The sequence below is a fragment of the Triticum dicoccoides genome, chromosome 5B, assembly GCF_002162155.2.
Source record: "Triticum dicoccoides isolate Atlit2015 ecotype Zavitan chromosome 5B, WEW_v2.0, whole genome shotgun sequence".
In the NCBI taxonomy this organism is placed as follows: domain Eukaryota; kingdom Viridiplantae; phylum Streptophyta; class Magnoliopsida; order Poales; family Poaceae; genus Triticum; species Triticum dicoccoides.
In genome coordinates, this window is record NC_041389.1 from 675,559,607 (window position 1) to 675,580,451 (window position 20,845).

Sequence of the window (20,845 nt, forward strand, 5' to 3'; positions counted from 1 at the left end):
GACTCCTCCAACCCATAGGTCAGTTCCTGTAGGCGATTTGAAATTGGCCAATTTCAAGCAATTCATACCAAAATAGAGGCTTATGGGTAGGTCAGCGTCCTTGATGAATTTACGATATCACACTCCTGAGCACTTTGTTCTTAACGTCTTGATTTTGGTTTTAGTGCTAAGAGATTCCTTCCAGGGTTGAGTTTGATGTGGTGCTCTATGGTGTGGCGAGTACATTGATAACGGTGCGCAAGATTGGTTGCGTTGTTTTCTCTAAACATTACCGCATTTCAGCTTATGTCGCGATGGGTTCGTGTGTAATTTTAGTTGGTGTTGCTGTCACACGCCTGATGGTGGTGCATTGCAGGGTAGCAAAGCCCGTTGTGCAAGAAAAACGGTCTTAGCGAACCAACTAGTGGTTCAATGGTTAGTAGGACAGTGGTATCTCAGCTCATCAGGGTTTAAGTCCTATATTTTACATTGGTGCTCGCATTTTACTGGATTTATTTCAGGCCTTCCGGCGATGTGCGTTCAGTGGGAGGAGACGTTTCCATCGACTATGAAGGCGTTTATGGTGATTTTATCAATATTAAGATGATGTACCAGCTCGATATCTCGAAGGTGCTCATATGAATAGCGTGTGTGTATGTGTTGTATTCGTAGGGGTGAGCGTGTGCGCTCATGTATAAGTGTTTGTGTATGTACTGTGTTAAAAAAAGAACGGTCTTACGAGCCCTTGTTATCTCGCCAAAGGTGGTCTTGATTCCATTTCTATGTGGAGGAGACAAAGGTGGTTGGTTCCATTTTTCTTGGGAGTAAACAAAGGTGGTTAAACTAACAATTTGGCATAGCAATCGCACAAAGTGCCTCAAAGACTGAACTTCTCAGGCGTTGTGTACACGTATCCTGTGTCATACTTATTCTATGGAATTGTGAGCTCTAGTTGTCATACTTATTCTATGGAATTGTGAGCTCTAGTAATCCTAATCTGGTGAATTCCCATTCTTATGTGTTTCTTTTTCTTTTACCGACCAATCCCAAAAGATGGCTCAGAATCTTATTTATTGTTTTGGATAACTTGAATCTCGCCTTCCCAAAAACAGTTAAATTCAATACTGGTGTAGATTATAGAAATAAAGTGCAAATTAGATTTAGTCATATTTCTTTCAATTTTGCATCAAAACCTCGATTTGGCACAAAAATGTAACGAAATTCAGATTAGAAATGAACACCACAAGTCAGAGCAATGTTGCTTGCCATTCTTGCAACCAATGTTTTGATAGCAACCTTCTAAGTCATTAACTAAGCCAGCCAAATACAGTAAGCTGAAGCTTGATACAATACTACAAAGCTGCCAGGTTTGAAAATAAATAGGTGATACATCATAGATAAGACAACTTGGAGCAAATAAAATAGAACACCGGTTTTAGCCAATTTGGAGCAAAGAAAACAAATCACCGACGAATAATTATGCTCCCTCTCTAAACACTTTTGTGTGGCACTGATCTTCTTCTCAACTCTACCAATGCTCCCTTAAGAAAACTCTACCAATGCTAGCATCAATGTTCAAGCTATCTCGGCTTTTGCCCGGTTTTCCTCTAATTAACAAGGCAAGTTCTCTTCTTAATTAATGAAAATGTGTGTCTAGCCCGTTTCAAAAATAGAAGTTAAAGCTATCGCCTATTCTTGCACCTCCTCTTTGCATTTACAGTGCTTGACCCGAGCAGAAAGCCCGTAGGTGCTACAATCCAGCGATTGACCACCAAAAACAAACCCAAGGTGCATCTTCGACATGACATGACCACCCAGCATTCCATGTCTGTTCCAAGCGTTAAAACCAATCCTTGGGTAAGTGCAATGTTGTATTTGCATGTGTCGCATAAAACCCTCTAACTCGCCATCCCAGCTCGCCTGATGGGGTCTTGGAAGTATTGAAGGGATATGAGAAGTGCCTCCTGAAAATGGTTACTTACTCTCTCAGCACAACAAATAGCCTACATAAAGAATAAGCTTAGAAGCTCTCGAGTGACACATACCTCTGTCCTTATTGTTCTGCTACCTTGGTTGGGGCATGTATTCAAATAAGATGGGAATACATCATTTGCACCTTTGCCCTGTCAGAGGAATATGTCACTTTAATACTACGAACAACAATAGTACAGACACTAATCGATGGCGAATCAGATCACATTATCATCCAATGGAGATAACCTTTTAGTATTTTTATTCAATCATATAAAAAAATACATGCTGTGATGATAACTCGCTATCATACAAGTGATCAGGTTGCACAATATGATTGGACTATATAGTGAGACATGTCTGACGACAAAAGTAAATATCAGAATAAATACAGGAAACTGTAAAATGCAACCATACATTCAGATTTGGGTCCTCTTCGATGCTTTCTTCCAGACCAGCCAGTCCACCAAACGCAATTAAAAGGTGCCTGTGCAATGAAGAGCACATTTTTACTAACAGCACAGACTCCCGCAATAGAGACTTCATAGATAGTGCAGGTTCTAAGCATAACTCATAGGTTTGGAATGTGGAACCACATGAGTACAACCAGGGTTTCAGATCATGGGAACCATAAGAGAAAAAATCAGAACCTGGCGAGTTCATGTTAACTAGGCTACAATCAGTTCAGGGCTTGAAGCTTTTAAATTTTGATTGTTTCAGAATTAACATATCATAGAAACTATTTATACCTGTGCAGTTTAGGGGTGCTTAGATAGTGAACAAGGCCCTAAAAAATCGAAGAGGATAACATGGTTTGGTTTACAGGCCAGTATAAAAAGGTTATACTAACATGTATTAGTTCATCATTCCAGGTGAATATTCAACAATCATCATTGCATTGGTCAAAACGTTTTGTCTGCTTATGAACCGATCAAGCCAAAAAAAAAGTATGTTGTTGCTGTGCTAAAAAAGAATCCAGACATGGTGAGGTGATTACAAATGGGGGTTGGGACTTCAGGTACAAAAGAGGTGCACAATTTATTTGTTGAGCAAACTGGTGTTTTTGTGTAACTTCTCCCAGATAATCCAACTAAAAAATGAAATTGTGCGCCATTTTATTTGTTGAAGTGTTATAGTTTATGTCTACTCCAGTTATACCTCAAAATTCTAATGAATAAGAAAATAATAAGCTTCATAGATCATAACACCATATCATCTAGGAAGAAGAAATTTACACATTCAGATAACCAAATCTGTTATTATTATTATTATTCTCAAGAAGGTGGTCCAAATACCTGAATGAAGGTAAGATTAGCTCAGATGAAATAATGGTTTCGCCATGCTCTGAAGTGCCAATGATATGATCATATCCTTCCTAGAAGTGGTGAAAATAGTAAGTAATGATACAATAAATTCGGCATTTGCATTATAACAGCCTTACAAGCAGTACCTTGTATGGTGAATCATTGATAACACCACTTAAATTTGAAGCATAGCGGACTTTATAGCCCCAATATGATCCCATTTCTTCGCTGGGTGAGGACGGGGGAACGACTTTCCTTACACAAGCTAGATGTTCATACAAAAGTTACAATCAAATGGCGAAACGACACAAGTACAGTTCAAGTTACTCAAAAAACAACTAGATGAGAACAGAGAGATGTGTGCCAAAGGTATAATAAAATGGAGTCTAGATTAAATATATTTGGCCAGTGAAAACCAAAATGGCTGTGGCTCTCCAATATGTATGTAAATTGGAATGTGACTGGCCCAAGTGGATGCAGTAAGAACATGTGGTGAGCTGAAAATTAATATATGGAAAATTCGTACAAAGTGTGAACCAATACTAATGGCACTTAAACACGATATCTATATTACACAAGAGATTCCTAAATTCTACAAGTATTACCAAATTTTACACAGAACATCAACATGACCATGTGTATTGCCTGGAGTAAATGAAACGGTCATTTACCTGGTGTAAGGTCTCTGTTGGTTCCCATGGCTACAGTTACCCTTTTACCTTGTTCTAGGATTTGCTCAACCAGAATGTTCTGCAGAATTGTGATAACTAGAATTAATTCCAAACCTATTAGATCAAGATGGAACGGTATGCATTCTGGCATTTTGTCTAATATGTTAATAATAAATAAAGGGTCGTCTAAAGGAAGACATGGAGACATTTTGTTTAGTACGTGAAGCAACAGAATCACATGTTCTATCATGGGTCTGCCATGGGCCACGAAGAGAGGGGGGAAATCCATATGGGGTAAATCCATACATGGTGTCCCTTTTACAAGGAAGACTTGATTTGACACCAAAGAACATAATCCAAACTCTTCTAATGACCCATATCATCATCTTTGTATTTAAGCTTATAACTGGCCTAACCAAATTGATATCCTTACTCCAGTTACACTTATCTCCTTGATAACGGGATTACTCCTTGCTTGGTGCTGCCCCTGTGTCATTGGGCCTTGACCCACCCATGATATCTTCATTTTCCAACATTTCATAGAGAAAACAATTTTATAGGAACACTGTAATTTAAAAACAGTCAAACGCAATAAATGGTGGGTAAATAGTCAGAACACAGTAAATTATCAAAGAACGATTTTGGGTTCTCACCCTAAAGTTGGGTTGGTTACGACTCTGGAATCCTACCGCGATAGACTCCCTATAGAATTGGTGGCTAAGGAGAGCAGACTTAAGTGTAAAAGGAGGATATTGGCTCCATGGTTGCCCTCACTGTCTGGTCCACGGCAGGAACATAGCAGCAGGGTGTTCCAGGGGGTGAGCAAGGACTTCCGGTCTGTGGCAAATGATATTAAGACGGAGGCGGAGCGATGGCAGCAGGCTTTCAGTTACGGGTTGCACGAACTGCCATGAGGAGTAGTTAGTGTGTGACTACGTGCGTGTTGCACGTGTTGTGCATTGTATAATATTTGATCCCAGCCCAAGTCTTGAGTATCTAATTACTTCTCCTTTTAATGAAAGAGTTGGATACGCTTGTTTTCTGGTTATCTAAAAACAATAATTTAAGTAAAACACCATTACCCATAGTGGTGGTGCAGTAAGCTTCTTCTATAGCTTGAGGACAAGTTGACTGGTGTTATAAACCTATAATTTGTCTTAAACATAACACAGTTCCTAGAGATGATGGTTTAGAATTGAACAAGTGTTCTTATAATCTCAACATTTCAACCCCTAAAATAATAAATCGAACCAAATATAGATAATACCACATTGGATTCACCACTGCTTCTATCATGTTTGACCGTTTGTAAATGCAACTTAATTCAGAAACATTAATAATACAAAGAATAATGACTCCTGAGAAAAAAAAACAATAACCTAAATGTGCTTGCTTGTAATGAAATAGGCTTGCCACATTCGCAGACCGGTTGCTTGTGGGCATGAAGCATTACTTAAGGATGGGCATAACTTTATGAATGTTACATATATTGTTTCTGTCAAATAACTTGTACAGAGTGGGGTATTTGCTAGTTTGCCCCAATGGTACAAATCGGTTAACTCTAAGCACACGACCAAGAATGACATGCTTACATGAATACATCGAGCATAAATCATAATTTAAATTTCAACAAAACCCTTTTCTCAAACATGTGCAGCAGAACAAAATGAGCATATAAGAGTGCCATACACACCTGACTTAACCCAACATCAACAGGTGTGCCCTTTGAACGATCCCCACCCAATGTTACACCTGTCGAAGTTCAGTATACTGTAAGCATCATGCTGAACCATACATGTGGAACATGAAATGTAATAGATCATCATTCGATATGGCATAGTTGATCCCTAACCAAAGTGATAAATATCAGAAGCAGCACTTGCTAAGCAAATAATTCTACACACATAACCATGTTACCAAGTACCATCAACAGCTCAAGCAGCCCTTAAGAAATACCAGAACAAAAGTCAAATGAAGTATTCCCTCAATGACACATGACTGGTAGATTTCGAAATACAATAAGTAACAGTTGAACACTGGAATAAAGCTGTCCAAGATATGATGAAAAGGACAAGTGCAAGACTTACATGGCCGCACCCTAATTTATGAAATGTGGTCGACTGGTCATACATCACAAGAGCCACTACTAAGAGCCTACGAATCTATGACAAGTTGCCAAATTCATGTTTTACTATTGAAGTACTCTTTGGATGATAAACTGAAACTCCATTTCATGTTGTGACCACAGCAACTTAAACTGAGACCAATGCCAGCACAGGAGAGACACATCACCTTCACGAAATTCAGACCACTCGTGCTTGCGCACATGGTGAGGCGCGTCCAGCGGCGGAAGCAACCCCTGCATACCAGAAGCAGCACAGTGAAATTAGCAACCTCTAAGAAATCCCCACTTATCACCCAACCACCTTCTTAAAAATTCTCACCACATATTTGAAGTTCTTGTGCATTGGGAAGAGACGGCGGCGCAGGTACTGCGGCGTTTCCAGATACTCCAGTATGCGGACAAGGAACCGCGCACCGCTCTCCTCCTCCTCTTCGGCGCCGCCGCCGCCGTTCTCCGCCGCTGGACTGCTGTCGAAGACGACAATCTCGTCGATACGGAATACGGCCGCCGCGCGGGCTATCTGACCGGCCAGCTGAAACAGGAGAGGCGCGCTCTTATGAGCATCCCTAGTGTAAGAAATGCAAGGTACAGGGAAGGCGATAGGGGACGGGGTTACTGACGAGGGTGGCGAGCTCGAGGGACTGGGCGTTGTCGATGACGGAGCCGGCGACGGCGATGCTCACCGTCGGCCTCCGCTTCGGATCCGCCTTCCCCTCCTCCTTCGCGTGCTTCTTCTTCTTCTTCTTCTTGTGGACGGCTTCCTCCTCGGCCGTCGCGGGCTCGCCGCCGAGGTGCTCCGCGGTTTCTTTGCGCTTGCTTTTCTTCTGCTTCTTGTCCTTGTGCCGGGACTTCTTGGCGGCTGCTGCCTCCGCGCATGCCGGATTCATGGCGGCGGCGGCGGCGGCGGTCGGCCGGGATGGATTTGTGGGGTTTGGGGTTTTTTTTCTTAGGGGGAACGGGCTCGGCAAAGGGTTTTGGGGAGTGGCTTCCACCCGTGCGTGTCGGCCCAAGACCAGGCCACCGGGCCCGAGCCGGCGGCCTATAACCAGGGAACTGTTTTCCCTTTTTACCTGTGACCATGACCTTGTCTCAAAAAAAAAAAAAACTGTGACCATGACCGGGGAACCGATAATTCGCACCGAATTTGGAAATCACCAGTTACAATATAGGCACCTATTAGTTTTTTAAACACCTATTACAATATAGGCACATTTTTGAATGAAAGAAGGGCTTTGCACCCCTCCGATTTTCATTAATGAAAATCATTCAGTTTCAGAGCTACAAACTGCAACTTTTTTTTTAGGCAAACTACAAACTGCAACTAAAACAGAAACCAAGGACCAGGCGGAAGCCCAACAACAGCTCCCCTCCCAGTCCGGCTGAGAGAGAAAACCCACATTACACTACCACCTAACACCCCCCCCCCACCCAACCTAGTAACACCATCAAGTCTTAGCAACCCTAGGTTTTAGACATAAAGGATTTATTACATTCATCCAGGCTAAAGGCCTCAACTCAGCAAAAGACATGGCAAAGAAAAACAAAGACACGTGTGGAGAAAGCAGTCTAGTCGTTCTCTAGGAAGAGTTTTCATCATTTCAGCTGCGCCACGTTGACTCTCCACCCTTGAGAGGCCGCATAGACTTCACTTGCTACCCGTTCTAGCACTCTTTCCCCCTGCTCCAGCACCTTTTTTTGCTCTTTTATCTGCAAAATAGACCAATCCACCATCCAATGTGTCATAGTTTTGATTATAGTCATAGGGGCAGATATTCTTTTCTTTTCAAAGAAAACCTCATTTCTGGATTTCCATAAAGCCGAGCACACTATGGACACCCCCACCAACACCAGTTTTTTATCATCTTTTTTGAAAGAATCCAGCCAAGACCCAAAGCACTCATGAATAGACAAAGGTGTTTTTTCAACCCAAATGCACATTTGATTAAACTCCAAATCAGAGAAGCAGCTGAACAGGTAAAAAAATGATCTACTGATTCATCTTTCCCACAAAATACACAGTTTTTCCCCTTTCCATCCTCTCTTCAATAATGAGTCTCGTGTAAGAATGTTTTTTTATGCTTAACCAGAGAAAAACTTTAATTTTGGCTGGAACTTCGATTTTTCACAAAAATTTCTGTGGGAACCTGAGTTCATCAGCCACCAGCTTCCTATACAATGATTTAATTGTGAATTTACCATCAGCACTCAAAGTCCATTTCCCAATTCCTTTCTAAATAATTTATAAAATATTTATTTAATCTTTATCGGGCTAGACTAAAATTGAGAATATCCATGTTTCTTTTGTGCCCTGGATAAGCATCTATCCCCTCCCATATTTTCTTTTGATCACATCTTGCCACAACCCTTCCTTTGTCTCCATACAATATAGGCACATACGCACACATCGTCTACTAAAGACAGGTCACCACAGGCAACTCACTATCGACGAAAATGTCGCCCTCCACACCAAAGCGTTAAACTTGGGGTTTGAACTCTGGCGAGTTGGGGCTACCATTGCCCACCTAAGGGCATATACAATGGTTGATAAGATAGTCTTATCTTAAGTTTTGCATGTAATTTAGAGATGACAAAAAAAGAGTCTACAATGGGTCATCTCTTAGTCTTATCTTCAATAACTAGCAATTTCTAAAAACATGGTGAGACATATTGTGCTAAGAGATCATCTCTAGAGAAGACAAACCTTTTCTTATGAGTTCTCTCTCCTCCACCTCATCATTTATCCTACATGGCACTCCTAAGATAGCACCATTGTACATGCCCTAACCGTCTAACCACTTATTGGTTCTCAAAAAGGAAAACTAGTTAGGAGTACATCTTGAGAATGATATTCTAAGTGGCTCTTAGTTACGACATAAGGTGTAATCCATCTGCACGTTTGTCGCCATTAGAGAGTTTTAGTGTTCTTTCCCAAGAAATAAATTGAGCGTCCAGATTACAAATTTGTTTTCACACATGTGTTTGTCATGTTGGTATCTTCAAAATTATATCATATGCTAATAGGTTTTCCCCGGGCACAACCTATATTTTCAGTGAAAACAACTTTGTACCTGGTGCAACAACGTAATGTACGTCATGTGGTCACGTACTTGTACTTCTCATAGGTAGCACTACAAAAAAAAGACACATGCTTGACATTTTGGGCTGAACGGAAAAAAAATATGTCATGCTTATGACACTTCTACGACGATAATTGTGACAAAACCCGGTGTCATCATAGATGTGGTGGGCTCCTAATTCTATGACAAAAAACCATGACAGAAAATAGATTTTCATCCTGGGTGGGCCGGAGACACACCTGCATAACATTCTTTGAGCCGTCCATGACGGAAAAAATCATGGTAGAAGCGAGGGCGAGGAAAATTTCGGGGACTTCCCGGTTACGGTGGGTGGTCGGGGTCGAGAGATGCACGGAGGTTTGCGCGTTTTTTTTCGTACACGTACGTGCATGTGTGCGAGGCGTTGCGCTCTAACTAAACCCGAGCGAGGCGTTGGCTCTAACTGAACCCGAGCGATTGCACTAGCTACGTTACTGAACCTTGATCGATCCCTTGCTGTTAACTTAACCCGAGTGATTCCTTCGCTACTGCTGCTAACTGAAGCCGATCGAAGATGCCTCTTGATGAACAGTTCCCGGTGGGGTTTGCATGAACAGGATCCCGCGGTAGTAGAGGTCGTTGTCGTTGGATGAACAGGACCCCGATCGAGGAGGTGGGGGTGGATGAACAGTAGCCGGTGGAGGCACCCCGTACGTGGAGGGCTGGTTGAACAGGACCCCGTGGAGGGCTGGTTGAACAGTAGCCGGTGGAGGCTGGATGAACAAGCACTACAAGAAATATGTCAACTTATGACCACCACTATTGGTCACTGAAAGGTCACAAATTTCCATTTGTGACTTTTTTGTGACCAAAAACAGAAGGTCAAAAGCTGGCCGTCGTAAACTGACTATAGCGACCTTTCTTCTGGAATGGTCAAAGACGTTTACGACCAAAATATTCCTACTGTGGCGTTTTGGTCACTAGCAACCTCCCCCAGGCCACGTAGGCATCCAATGTGGCAAGCTGATGTGGCACAAGATTCAGCCCGGTCCAATTGGGTGTTTATATGGGCCGAGCCCATTAATTCAGCCTTTTAATGTATTTTTTCCCTGTTCATTTTGGTCAGCTACATGGGCCAGGCCCAACAATTCAGCCTTTTATTTTCTAGGCCTTTGGCCTTTTTGCTTCGATTTCTTATTTGGGCCTCAGCCTTTTTACAATCCATTTTGGACCAGGTCCCACTAGTCAGGTCATCTAATTAGGTCCCACTTGTTAGTTTTTTTTCATTTTAAAGGACCCACGTCTTCTCTATTTGGGCAGCAACCAATAACTTGATTCAAACAGAGCCAATAACACATAAAATTTCAAACAACAGCCAAACAAAGTACTTTACAATCAGGTATTCAACAGCCAAACACGTCTTCTCTATTTGGGCAGTACAAACAGCTATTCAACTATAAAATACAGCTGAATATTAACATGACTGGTGGCAGTGTTTGTCGCCCTGGTGAAGATCTGCTGGCTGGACTAGATTGACACCATCCTGATGAGTCCCCTCTCCATTAGGTCCTTGATGGCCCTGCGAGCCAGCGACCCGTTGATCTGCAGCACCATAAAAATCAAACAAACATATGACACACTAATATACATTGTGCATACTTGAAAATGCACGGTGCTCACATCAATCAGTAGTTCTAATGAACAAGGCATGTCAGGCACATATTGTTGACAGTAAGAAGCAGGGACATGTTAATTAAGTGTAAAGCAGCAGCATCAAACCACATTTAACTATATGAAACACTACAAATCAATGGCTATGTTGAATATCTTTGACACATGACATAAATGATGACCAGATGGCCATATCAAATCCACTGCACCCTATCTATAACATGGCAACCAAGCAAAATCTGCACAAAAAACTGATGCAGCAGCCGAATCTAGCATCCAATCAATTCATAACACTAGCGCATGGGTGTGTTCTTACAATTGTACAGACTGACCCCAAAACAGAGCATCACAGTAAAGTACTTGACCAGGAGCCATGATGCATCACACACATATCCTACCATCCCCAAATGTCACTTCACATAGGAAGGAAGGAAGCAAGTAAGAATAACAAATCCAGAGGGAGTGCGTTACCCTGAGTCGCTCGGACAGGACGGAGGGCGTGATCTGCTTGTACTTGGGCACCTTGGTGAGCAGCTTGTCGTAGGTGGCCTGGTCGAAGATCACCGTGTTGTTCACCTTCTCCTTTTGCTTGCCCTTGCTCCACTTCTTCTGCTTGCCTCCACCCGACTTGGCCGGCTTCGACGACGCGGTGGGTGCTAAACACATTGTTGGGTGCGGTGGGTGCGGGTTTTCGTTGGGATTCTTCTCCTGGAGTTCCTTGTACACCAACTTTTGACGAATGAAGCCCAAAATCTGCGGGTTATAAATCATAAAAGTTAGGAATATAATCAAGTGAAGCCGTGCATATATTTCTGGACAGCAAACTAAATAGACGGCTGCTCTCAAACCGTACATCCAAACGAAGCAAATAAGTACTCTACGAAAACCTTAGAACATGCTTTACAACTCATATGTAGAGGCCAACTTGAAATTATGAGCATAACAAACTCGTTTTTCAGTTAGAAGCTCGCTGCCCTAAACAGTCAGGTAGTGCAGTTTTTTAACTAAACCAAATTCAGTTTAGAGAACAGCCGCAGAAATCCAAAAACAGGATCACTAGACCGAGTAAACTGAAACTGCATAGCCGTCTAGTTTAGAGAACTAAAACTTAGCTAGATGAGGTACAAACTGAAACAGCATTCATTCAGTAGCAAAACAACCACCTTAGCTAGCTAGTCCGTGAGCATTAACCAAGCATGCATCATACAGGAAGGAACAAATATGATATGAACTAAGACCAAGGCCACATACAGGACCTCATCAATCAGGCCACCCTAGTTTGGTTTCACAGCCACAACAGAAACTAGACTACAACATAGCAGCGATAGGAAAAACATCACAGTAAGGATCAAACCTTGTTTGGGGAGTCGATTTCCTCCTCGTCGATGTCGTCCATGGAGGGCTCCTGCTCCATCTAAATGGAAGAAACAAGTAAATATGGGCTTACAGACAGAGCTAGCAACAATTTTTACAAACAGAGAAGCTGTCAAATTTTCTGTGATTATAAAATCTTCTTCCATTTAGCAGTTCTCTTTTGATTATAATCATTTACTCCCTCCATTCCTAAATATATGACGTTTTGGTAATTCAAATTGAATAACGAAAAGGTCATATATTTAGGAACGGAGGGAGTAGTTCATTGTCCACAAAATAACAGGTCGCAACTAACACCGCTGAATCAAGCAGAGGAATGCAGAGTTTATGTGAGTCAATTCATACAAGCATGATAAACAATTCTTCATGGCACTCAAACCATTCGAGGGGCAACAATTTATTTATGCTGCAGCTCCAAAGTGCTAGATTACTAAAACATGAGATTAAATCAAACCCATTTTAGAGTATTGCTGGAAACAATGCATTGATACAAGACTCGAATAAAGGAAACATTGCTCTGTTCTTGCTGAGTACCACTACAAATGCTACGTGCAGGAGCAGTTATGTCATTTACTTTGTTTTTATACAAGTAACATGGACAGTATTGGCTGCAAGTTTGTCTAGCAAGCGAGAAAGATCAGCGATCATGCTTTGTGTACAAAGTTCCATAGGTTTGCAACCCATTCTATAGTTCAATATAATATAACATGAAGGAAGGAGGAGGCAGCAGTAGCTGCACGGACAGTTCCATCCATCCAGGCAACATACATACTACTACTACATAGAGAAAGAGGTGAAAGGAAGGGGGTCGGTCACCTTCTTGTCCTTGATCTCGCTGGACTGGATCCAGGTCTTGATCTGGTCACGGTAGTGCTGCAGCTTCTTGATCTCCTTCTTGAGGTCCGCCTCGAGCTTTTCCTTCTGGTTCGCATTCGCGGTGTCGTAGACCTGGCCGAGACCCCAGAGAATCATGAGAAACCGTGCAAAATCCTGAGAATCAGGGGTGGGGGAGAAGGGGAAGAGGAGGGGGGACCTTGTTCCAGATGCTGTCGAAGACGTCGACACCCTCCTGGACCTTCTTGAGCACGCGGTCGATCTCGCCCTGCAGCTTCCGACTTGCGCCCATGGCATTCGGTGCACACTGCCTTGCCGGACTTGCCCACCTCCAGCTGCCATGGAGGGCGTCGAGGGGAGGGAGGAGGGAGGCGACCCCCATCACCATGGCTGCCAAATCCCTTCCTCCGGATCGAGGCTGCGTCCGCCAGATCGGCGTGGCCAAGGCCGCCAATCCGCCTCGCCTGCTCGAGGAGGTGGTGGCCGTCGACGGTGGGAATGGGGGCGACGGCGGCGGCGGCGTCCATCTCCGCCTGGATCGCGCGCGTGGGGGTGCGGGGAGGGGAGGGAACTGGCGGAGGGATCCGAAGGTGGGTGGCGAGAGCGGGTGGAGGGATCCAAAGGTGGGTGGCGCGAGCGGGCGGAGGGATCTGATGTCGTGGCTGCGGCAGGGGACGGGGCAGCGGCCGAGGACGGGGCGCGAGCTGGATCTGGATCGGGGAGAAGGGGAAAGAGAGAGTCGGCGGAGAAGGGGAGAGAGAGGCGGGCGCGGGCTGCTAGGGTTAGGATTAGGCTGCTGAGAGGTGGACGGTTCAGATCGGCTAGAACGGACGGTTCAGATCGGCTAAGGGGGGTGATCCGTGGGATGAGCCCTGATTGGCTCAGAAAATTTATGGTTTAAAATAGTTTCTAAGTACTAAAACTATGGGTGTTTTGTGAAGCAGCTATCAAAAATATTTTGCAAAACGGCACAACTAAATTTTTCTCTGAAGTTAGACCACATTTTTTGGATGATCGCCAATTTGCATGCATTTTCATCTTTCTAGCTATTTTTAATCATTTTTCGAGTGCCCAAAATAAGTTTTTTTGTGAAGTACCTATAATATATTTGTTGCAAAATTGGACCAAATCAATTTTATAAAATACTAGGCCATGTTTAATGCACAATTGACCAAATGGTTGGGTGTAAAAAGTTTTGATCCACCTCTGGTGGAAAAGACAAATTGTCGCCGATTCAGTTGGAAGCGGGTTAAATTTGAACTGTAGCTGCCTCATAGTTTGCTCTTTATTTTTTACAAAAATCATTTCTAGGTACATAAGTATCTATTTAATCATAGAAACACCAAAAAAATTCCAAGATTCAACCACTAGCTAGGAACGGTCAAGCCCGTCGTTTTGACCACATTTTGAAACGGGCATAGAAAATTCAAAAAAAATCAAAAAATTGGGAAACCTTTGCATTGCGTCATCATATGTGGCCAAGTTCCTAGGAAAAATAACAAACTTGTAATACTATAATTATTTTAAAAAAGTGTTCTCAGAAACGAGCTATCACGTATGGAGATCAATGGCTTTCAAGCCAAATGATCAATCTTATGGTCACATTCATGGCATAGTTTGTTCAATGATCTCATATTGTGCACAAGGGTGCATATTGGAATGGCAAACAATGTTGCCTAAGGAAGTTTTCATTTTCTTTAGACGAAAAAACCATTTTTCATTTTCCTAGTGCCTGAAAGGAGGTTTTTTTGTGAAGGAACTACCAAATAATTGTTGCAAAGTTGGACCAAATCAATTTTATAAAATACTAGGACATATTTAATGCACAATTGACAAAATGGTTGGGTGTAAAAATTTTTGATCCACCTCTCGTGAAAAAGACAAAATTCCGCCGATTCAGCTGGAAGCGGGTCAAATTTGAACTGCAGCTGCCTCATAGTTTGCTATTTGTTTTAAAAAAAATCATTTCTAGGTACATAAGTATCTATTTAATCATAGAAACACCAAAAGTTTTCCAAGATTCAACCACTAGCTAGGAACGGTCAAGCCCGCCGTTTTGACCGCATTTTGAAACGGGCATAAAATATTCAAAAAAAATCAAAAAATTGGAAAACCTTCGCATTGTGTCATTATATGTGACCAAGTTTCCAGGAAAAATAATAAACTTGCAATACGGTAATTATTTTAAAAAAGTGTTCTCACAAATGAGCTATCAAGTGTGAAGATTCATGGCTTTCAAGCCAAATGATCAATCTTATGGCCACATTCATGGCATAGTTTGTTCAAATGATCTCATATTGTGCACAAGGGTGCATATTGGAATAGAAAACAATGTTGTCTAAGGAAGTTTTCATTTTCGTTGGACGAAAAAACCATTTTCCATTTTTCGAGTGCCCGAAAGGAGGTTTTTTTGTGAAGGAACTACCAAATAATTGTTGCAAAATTGGACCAAATCATTTTTATAAAATACTAGGCCATATTTAATTCACAATTGACAAAATGGTCTGGTATAAAATATTTTGATCCACCTCTCGTGAAAAAGACAAATTTCTGCCGATTCAGCTGGAAGCGGGTCAAATTTGAACTGCAGCTGCCTCATAGTTTGCTATTTATTTTTTCCAAAAATCATTTCTAGTTACATAAGGACCTATTTAATCATAAATACATGGTTTGGTGGCGATACGTCGAGGTTTGGGCGGTGGCCGAGGGCCCCAACTCTAGAGCGCGTAAACTCGCATGCCCGCCGCGTGGTCACCGCGTGACCGTGGCGTTGCCATGTGTTCTGGGCGGCCTAGGCATGTCTAGTGGGTTGGGCACTCCCCAGGTTGATGCTAGGAAGAAAATTACAACATAAGATTCTCACGAGGAGACCAATCGATGCTCAAACATGAATTAGCAGCCAAGTGTTTGATTAGCGGTACGGGAAATGTACATGGCTAATGGGCGTGAGTTTTGGCTGAGGATGATCAGTTACTAAGAAGACCGTTTTCACAAATTTTCAGCTCAAAAGGAGGAGCCTAGGTGGTACTTGCTTTGCAAACCACCACACTGGACATAAATACGAATGTTGAAGCTCGGCTCAAAATAATGAATAGATTGAGCTGGCATTTGGTGGAGGATGGTTATTTGGGCATAGGAAAGCATTGTAGAAAATGGATACTATTTGGACATGCCAAAGTGGTACTTCCTTCACAAACTGTTACTCTGAACAAAATAGGAAAATGAATATTTTTGAATTATTTTTGAACTAGGCAAGGAAGGTTTTTACATATTTGACGAAGATATGACCCAAAGAATTTATGAGATTTTTTTGGGAATTTTGGGAATGACAGAAATATAGGTTGCTTCACAACCTAGGGCAAAAACTGCCACATGGACATGACACATAGGCAAAACTAATGAGGTGGCGCCTAGTCATAGCAACCCACCACAATTTACATGGCTATGACCATCTATATTGGTCGTTAACAACTAGAAATAAGGCAGCGGACTAGCACTGTTAGCTTTATGACCATTTCATGTAAGGAAATTATGACCTTTCTGACCAAAATGGTCGCAATGGTTTAGGGTTTGGAGCCCCTCGAACAGCTTTTGACCAATTGGTCTCAAATGGTCATAAATCTATGACCAATTCTTCCAGGGTCACTGACAGAAGGTCATAAGTTGACATATTTCTTGTAGTGAAGACCCCATGGAGGGCTGGATGAACAGTAGCCGGTGGAGGCTGGAGGAAGTCGACGGTGGATGAACAGTAGCAGGTGGAGGCTGGAGGAAGTCGACGGTGGATGAACAGTAGCCCCTGGAGTCCCGTTTTGCGGTATGCCACACCCCTCCCGACGAACAGGACTCTCGTTTCGACCGTAGCAGGTCGAAGAGAAGTTTGTTTCCTCCGTTTTGCGGTACGTCACACCCCTCCTGATCAACAGGACCCCATTTCGACCGTAGGAGGTTGAAGAGAAGTCCGTTTCCTCCGTTTTGCGGTACGCCACACCCCTCCCGGTGAACAGGATCCCGTTTCGACCGTAGGCGGTCGAACAGAAGGCCGTTTCCTCCATTCTGCAGTACGCCAGGCCTCGTTTCGGCTGTTCCGTCCAAGCCGGTTGGATCCCGATGAAAACGACGCATTTCATTGTCTCCCAATGAACACAATGACATAGTTTCCCCGTTTCGACCCAGCCGGTTGGCTTCCGATGAACAAGACGCCATTGCTGCCATTCGTGGCCTCTCCATGTACACGAGCCCTGGCCGTACGTATGCGCGAGTACGCGTTTGAGACCCTGCCTATATGTACGTATGTGGTCGTATTTTTGGCATCTGGCTATACTTGCGTGTACATGGTTTGGACTGGACTGCCTGAACTGCTACCGCTCCTTAGTCGGCCACGATTCATCGTAGTAGACAGACCGATCGACCGACATGTACACACACAACGCTACGTAGCTTCGACCGGGTGGGTCGCAGCTGTCAGGAAGGATAAGGACGCACTTCCTTGCATGCGAAGATATAGCTGGTGGGTCCCAGCTGTCAGGGGGAAGAATCAATTTTTCCCGTAATAAGGACGCACTTCCTTGTGTGCGAAGATGTAGCTGGTGGGTCCCAACTGTCAGGGGGAGAAAATATTATTTTTAGGGTAAAAAGGATGTATTTGCATGCATGCGTCCATGGGCGTGGTGCGTCCCCACTATCAGCCTCTCCACGTACTATCATCTTCCGATGACTCTCGTTTGTTGACCACGTTGACCACACCGTGCAGAGCGCACCAAGCCGGTGGACGACGGCGAGGCCCCAGACTGGAACGCTCCGGAGATGGGGATGACACGACAGTGGAGTCGCAGACGGAGAGGAGTGGGAAACTTGACTGGTTCGGGTGCGGGGTGAGCCTACGCTCGGCAGAGAATAATAGGAGGCGCGGAGGAGTGGAGGAATGGCCTGGCCGTCGATGGGGTAGCGTTCCACTGCGCGGCACACAAAACAGCGCCGCTGGACGCCGGAGGCTAGAGCAGGCGGTCCCGATAGCGCTGGGGGAAGAAGACGAGAGATTGAAGAAGAATGTCGGCCGTTGGATGTGAATCCAACGCCTTGCTTAGGCTTGGACCTTTGTATTTTTATTTTTTGCGAAAGTGCTTAGGCTTCGACCTACTGGCCCACATGTCAGCCAGTCCATTTGTTTTTTAGTCCATTTGGTGGGCTGGGTGAAACAATGATGTAGTGCCTATGCAGCCCATTTATATATTATGGTAGAATTGAAAGCCCTTTTGCATTTTTCTCGAATTCCCGGACTTGCTGGGCTAGGTGAAAATATCATGTTGGGCTGGATGGAGAAATGTTATAAAAACATAAACACATGATTGCACGTCCATTACTGCATTGGCCAGTAAAATCTTTGCAAGCTTATGTACGTAATCACCAGGAGTTAACTTGCCAAGCTATATATAAACAATTATTATTATTTTGTAAGAACTTTTGATTTACGAAATAAAATATCGTTTTAATTTGATGAGTTAACAGGAGGTGGGGTATTATTTTTTTTAGGCTAGACGTGAGACAGTTGAGTTGGTTCTAAGGAAAAGTATTGGGAGAAAACTTATATTACATCAAAAAAGAAAGTGGGAGAAAATTCAGATATAGCATTAATGAAAACGAAAAATAAAGGAAGTGGGAAGGTCTATAAAATGGTTGGACGAACGATAGGTCTAACGGAACCTTATGTTGTTTGTATTATATATATATGTGATAAAATAAGATATAAATATAAATATATATACTATTATAGAAGGGAAAACATAGGTTCAGTTTTGCATTCTTATAGAAAAATAGAACTGAGCTGTGTGTCATCTTGAAAAAACAAACATAACTTGGGTTGATGATGTTATAGACAAGCTAGGCTGTGAGGCCCATGGGCCGCTTGATACCTGTTCAATCCAAAAAAAGTTGAAACATGTCGTGGGCTGCGCATGTTAAACAACAAAACCTAGGCCATGGACCTGGTGGGCCCGGGACTGTCAGCCTCTCGACGAACAGTCATCTCTCGATTCCTCTTGTTTTCCTGACCATGTTGGGAACGACAGATGGTGGTGCTGCGGCGAGAGCAGCAAGGCGGAGGACGATGTCGAGACCTCGGACCGAATGAACCGGAGTGGGGGAAGATGCGAGTGGAGGGGAGTATGAGGGTTGACTTGTTCGGGTGCAGGGTGGGCCGATGGAGCTGTCGCCGCCAGAAAATGTGTGTGAGTAGAGGGATGGCCTGGCCAACGCCATAGGCTATGATAGGTCACTGAGGCGTGTGCGGCAGCGCCGCCAGCCGCTGTATAGGAAGAGGACGAAAGATTGAACAAAATAAAGAAATACAAATGGATAGGTGGTTGGTCCCAGATGTCTATGTATGAGACCTGTTGGCTCCACTTGAGAAGGGGAATATGTTGGGAGGAAGGATATTCAAAGCACGGCAGCCCAGTGAACTAGTTACATACATAAGCAAATAGCCACTAGAAAAAAGCAAACATGTTAATGGGTTCTTAGATGAAATATTTCGGACAAAACAGATAATTATGACACATAGGCTAATGCATGAAACACTCATATGATAAAGGTGCTTAAACCTATAAAGTACATCATCTAGACCTTCCTGGCACGCTTGATCATGACGCTGCGGCTGTCCATGAAACTACAGTGCCCAAAGCACGAAGACCACCACAGCGAACCCAAACTCCACGTTTAAAGCAGAAGAGCAACTGTCTCAGGTCAGATTCCGTAGATATGGTTCATACTCCTTTGCTCTTGCATCACTGTATTTACTGGTACCAACTACTTTCAATTTGAAGGATCCAACTGAAACTCCATTGACGCAATAGGTATGTTTTAAACCTATTTCTTTAACTGATTGTTGTTCTAACTTCTTGCTCTATGTTGATTTCAGTTTCAGTTGTATAAACAGTTATGTTTTCATGTGATGCACATTATGAGTGTTGCCAGTGCTGTGTAGTTTCTCACACTTATATTCTGTCTATGCTGCTGTGTCTTTAAAATATATGATTTGAACAGTGTCTCTATCTTGATTTGGCAACATAAACTAGAATGATATGGATAATACAGTGACCATAGTACATATATATATATATATGTTTGTTTCATGTTGTTATCATGTCCACCTTACTACTGAACTAGTTTACCAAAATGAGTTTCGTATACCACATGCTAAACCTGTGATGTGTCTGCTTGTTTCTCTTGTAGAATGTGAACAGAATATTGGAGAAGAGCACCCCACCATGCACTAGTAGAGAAAGTAATGCAGATAAGGTTCAATATAGTGAGACAACTCTGTTGGTCTCCAAGAAAGGTGATAAAAACGATCTTATAGACAGTGAGACAACCCCACAGTCATGTGTTGATGTAGTGTTCGAGTTACTGGCCAGTACCGCTAGCACAAGCTCTTCGAACTTGCTGCCTGAATCACTTCGGCTTCTTCAGTCTCAGCTATAAGCTGAAAGGCATCAGTCAGCTGTGTTGCGGCAAGAAGCCGAAGGACTGAGGAAGTCCCTGCAGAATTGAGATGCATACTTTCTGGTGCAACAGCAAGCGCTGGAGGATTTAAGCGCCAAACAAGAGAAAGTTAATAAGCTTGCTAAGCATCTTGCCAGCATTATGGGTACCCAGGATATTGTTTCTTGAGCTCTTCTAAAGTGGTTTTAGTTCTGGGCTTGTTTTGCTGCGGAGTGTATTTGCACTGATTTCCAACTTTGACAACCAGTGTATGTGATATGCTACTTTGTTCCCTATATTTGCACTGGTGGCGAACTTTGATGCCCAGTGGATGTAATATGTGTAATAGTCGTGATAGCCTAGCGTAAGTTGCTTGCTTAT

General features: G+C 43.1%; 1 protein-coding gene and 1 pseudogene across 1 annotated transcript; both read right to left on the reverse strand.

Moving 5' to 3' along the window:
- Positions 1-1,396: 1,396 nt before the first annotated feature.
- On the reverse strand, positions 1,397-7,004 carry LOC119312549 (putative methyltransferase C9orf114). The gene is made up of 10 exons (XM_037588281.1): positions 6,671-7,004; positions 6,370-6,582; positions 6,218-6,284; positions 5,619-5,677; positions 3,926-4,004; positions 3,401-3,519; positions 3,246-3,325; positions 2,368-2,437; positions 2,025-2,102; positions 1,397-1,943 (listed from the first exon to the last, which is right to left on the reverse strand). The coding sequence occupies exons 1-10, from the start codon at positions 6,935-6,937 to the stop codon at positions 1,878-1,880; spliced, it is 1,098 nt and encodes a 365-aa protein (XP_037444178.1). The 5' UTR covers positions 6,938-7,004; the 3' UTR covers positions 1,397-1,877.
- A 3,548-nt stretch (positions 7,005-10,552) lies between these two features.
- On the reverse strand, positions 10,553-11,460 carry LOC119310475 (annotated as a pseudogene).
- Between the last annotated feature and the right edge of the window lie 9,385 nt (positions 11,461-20,845).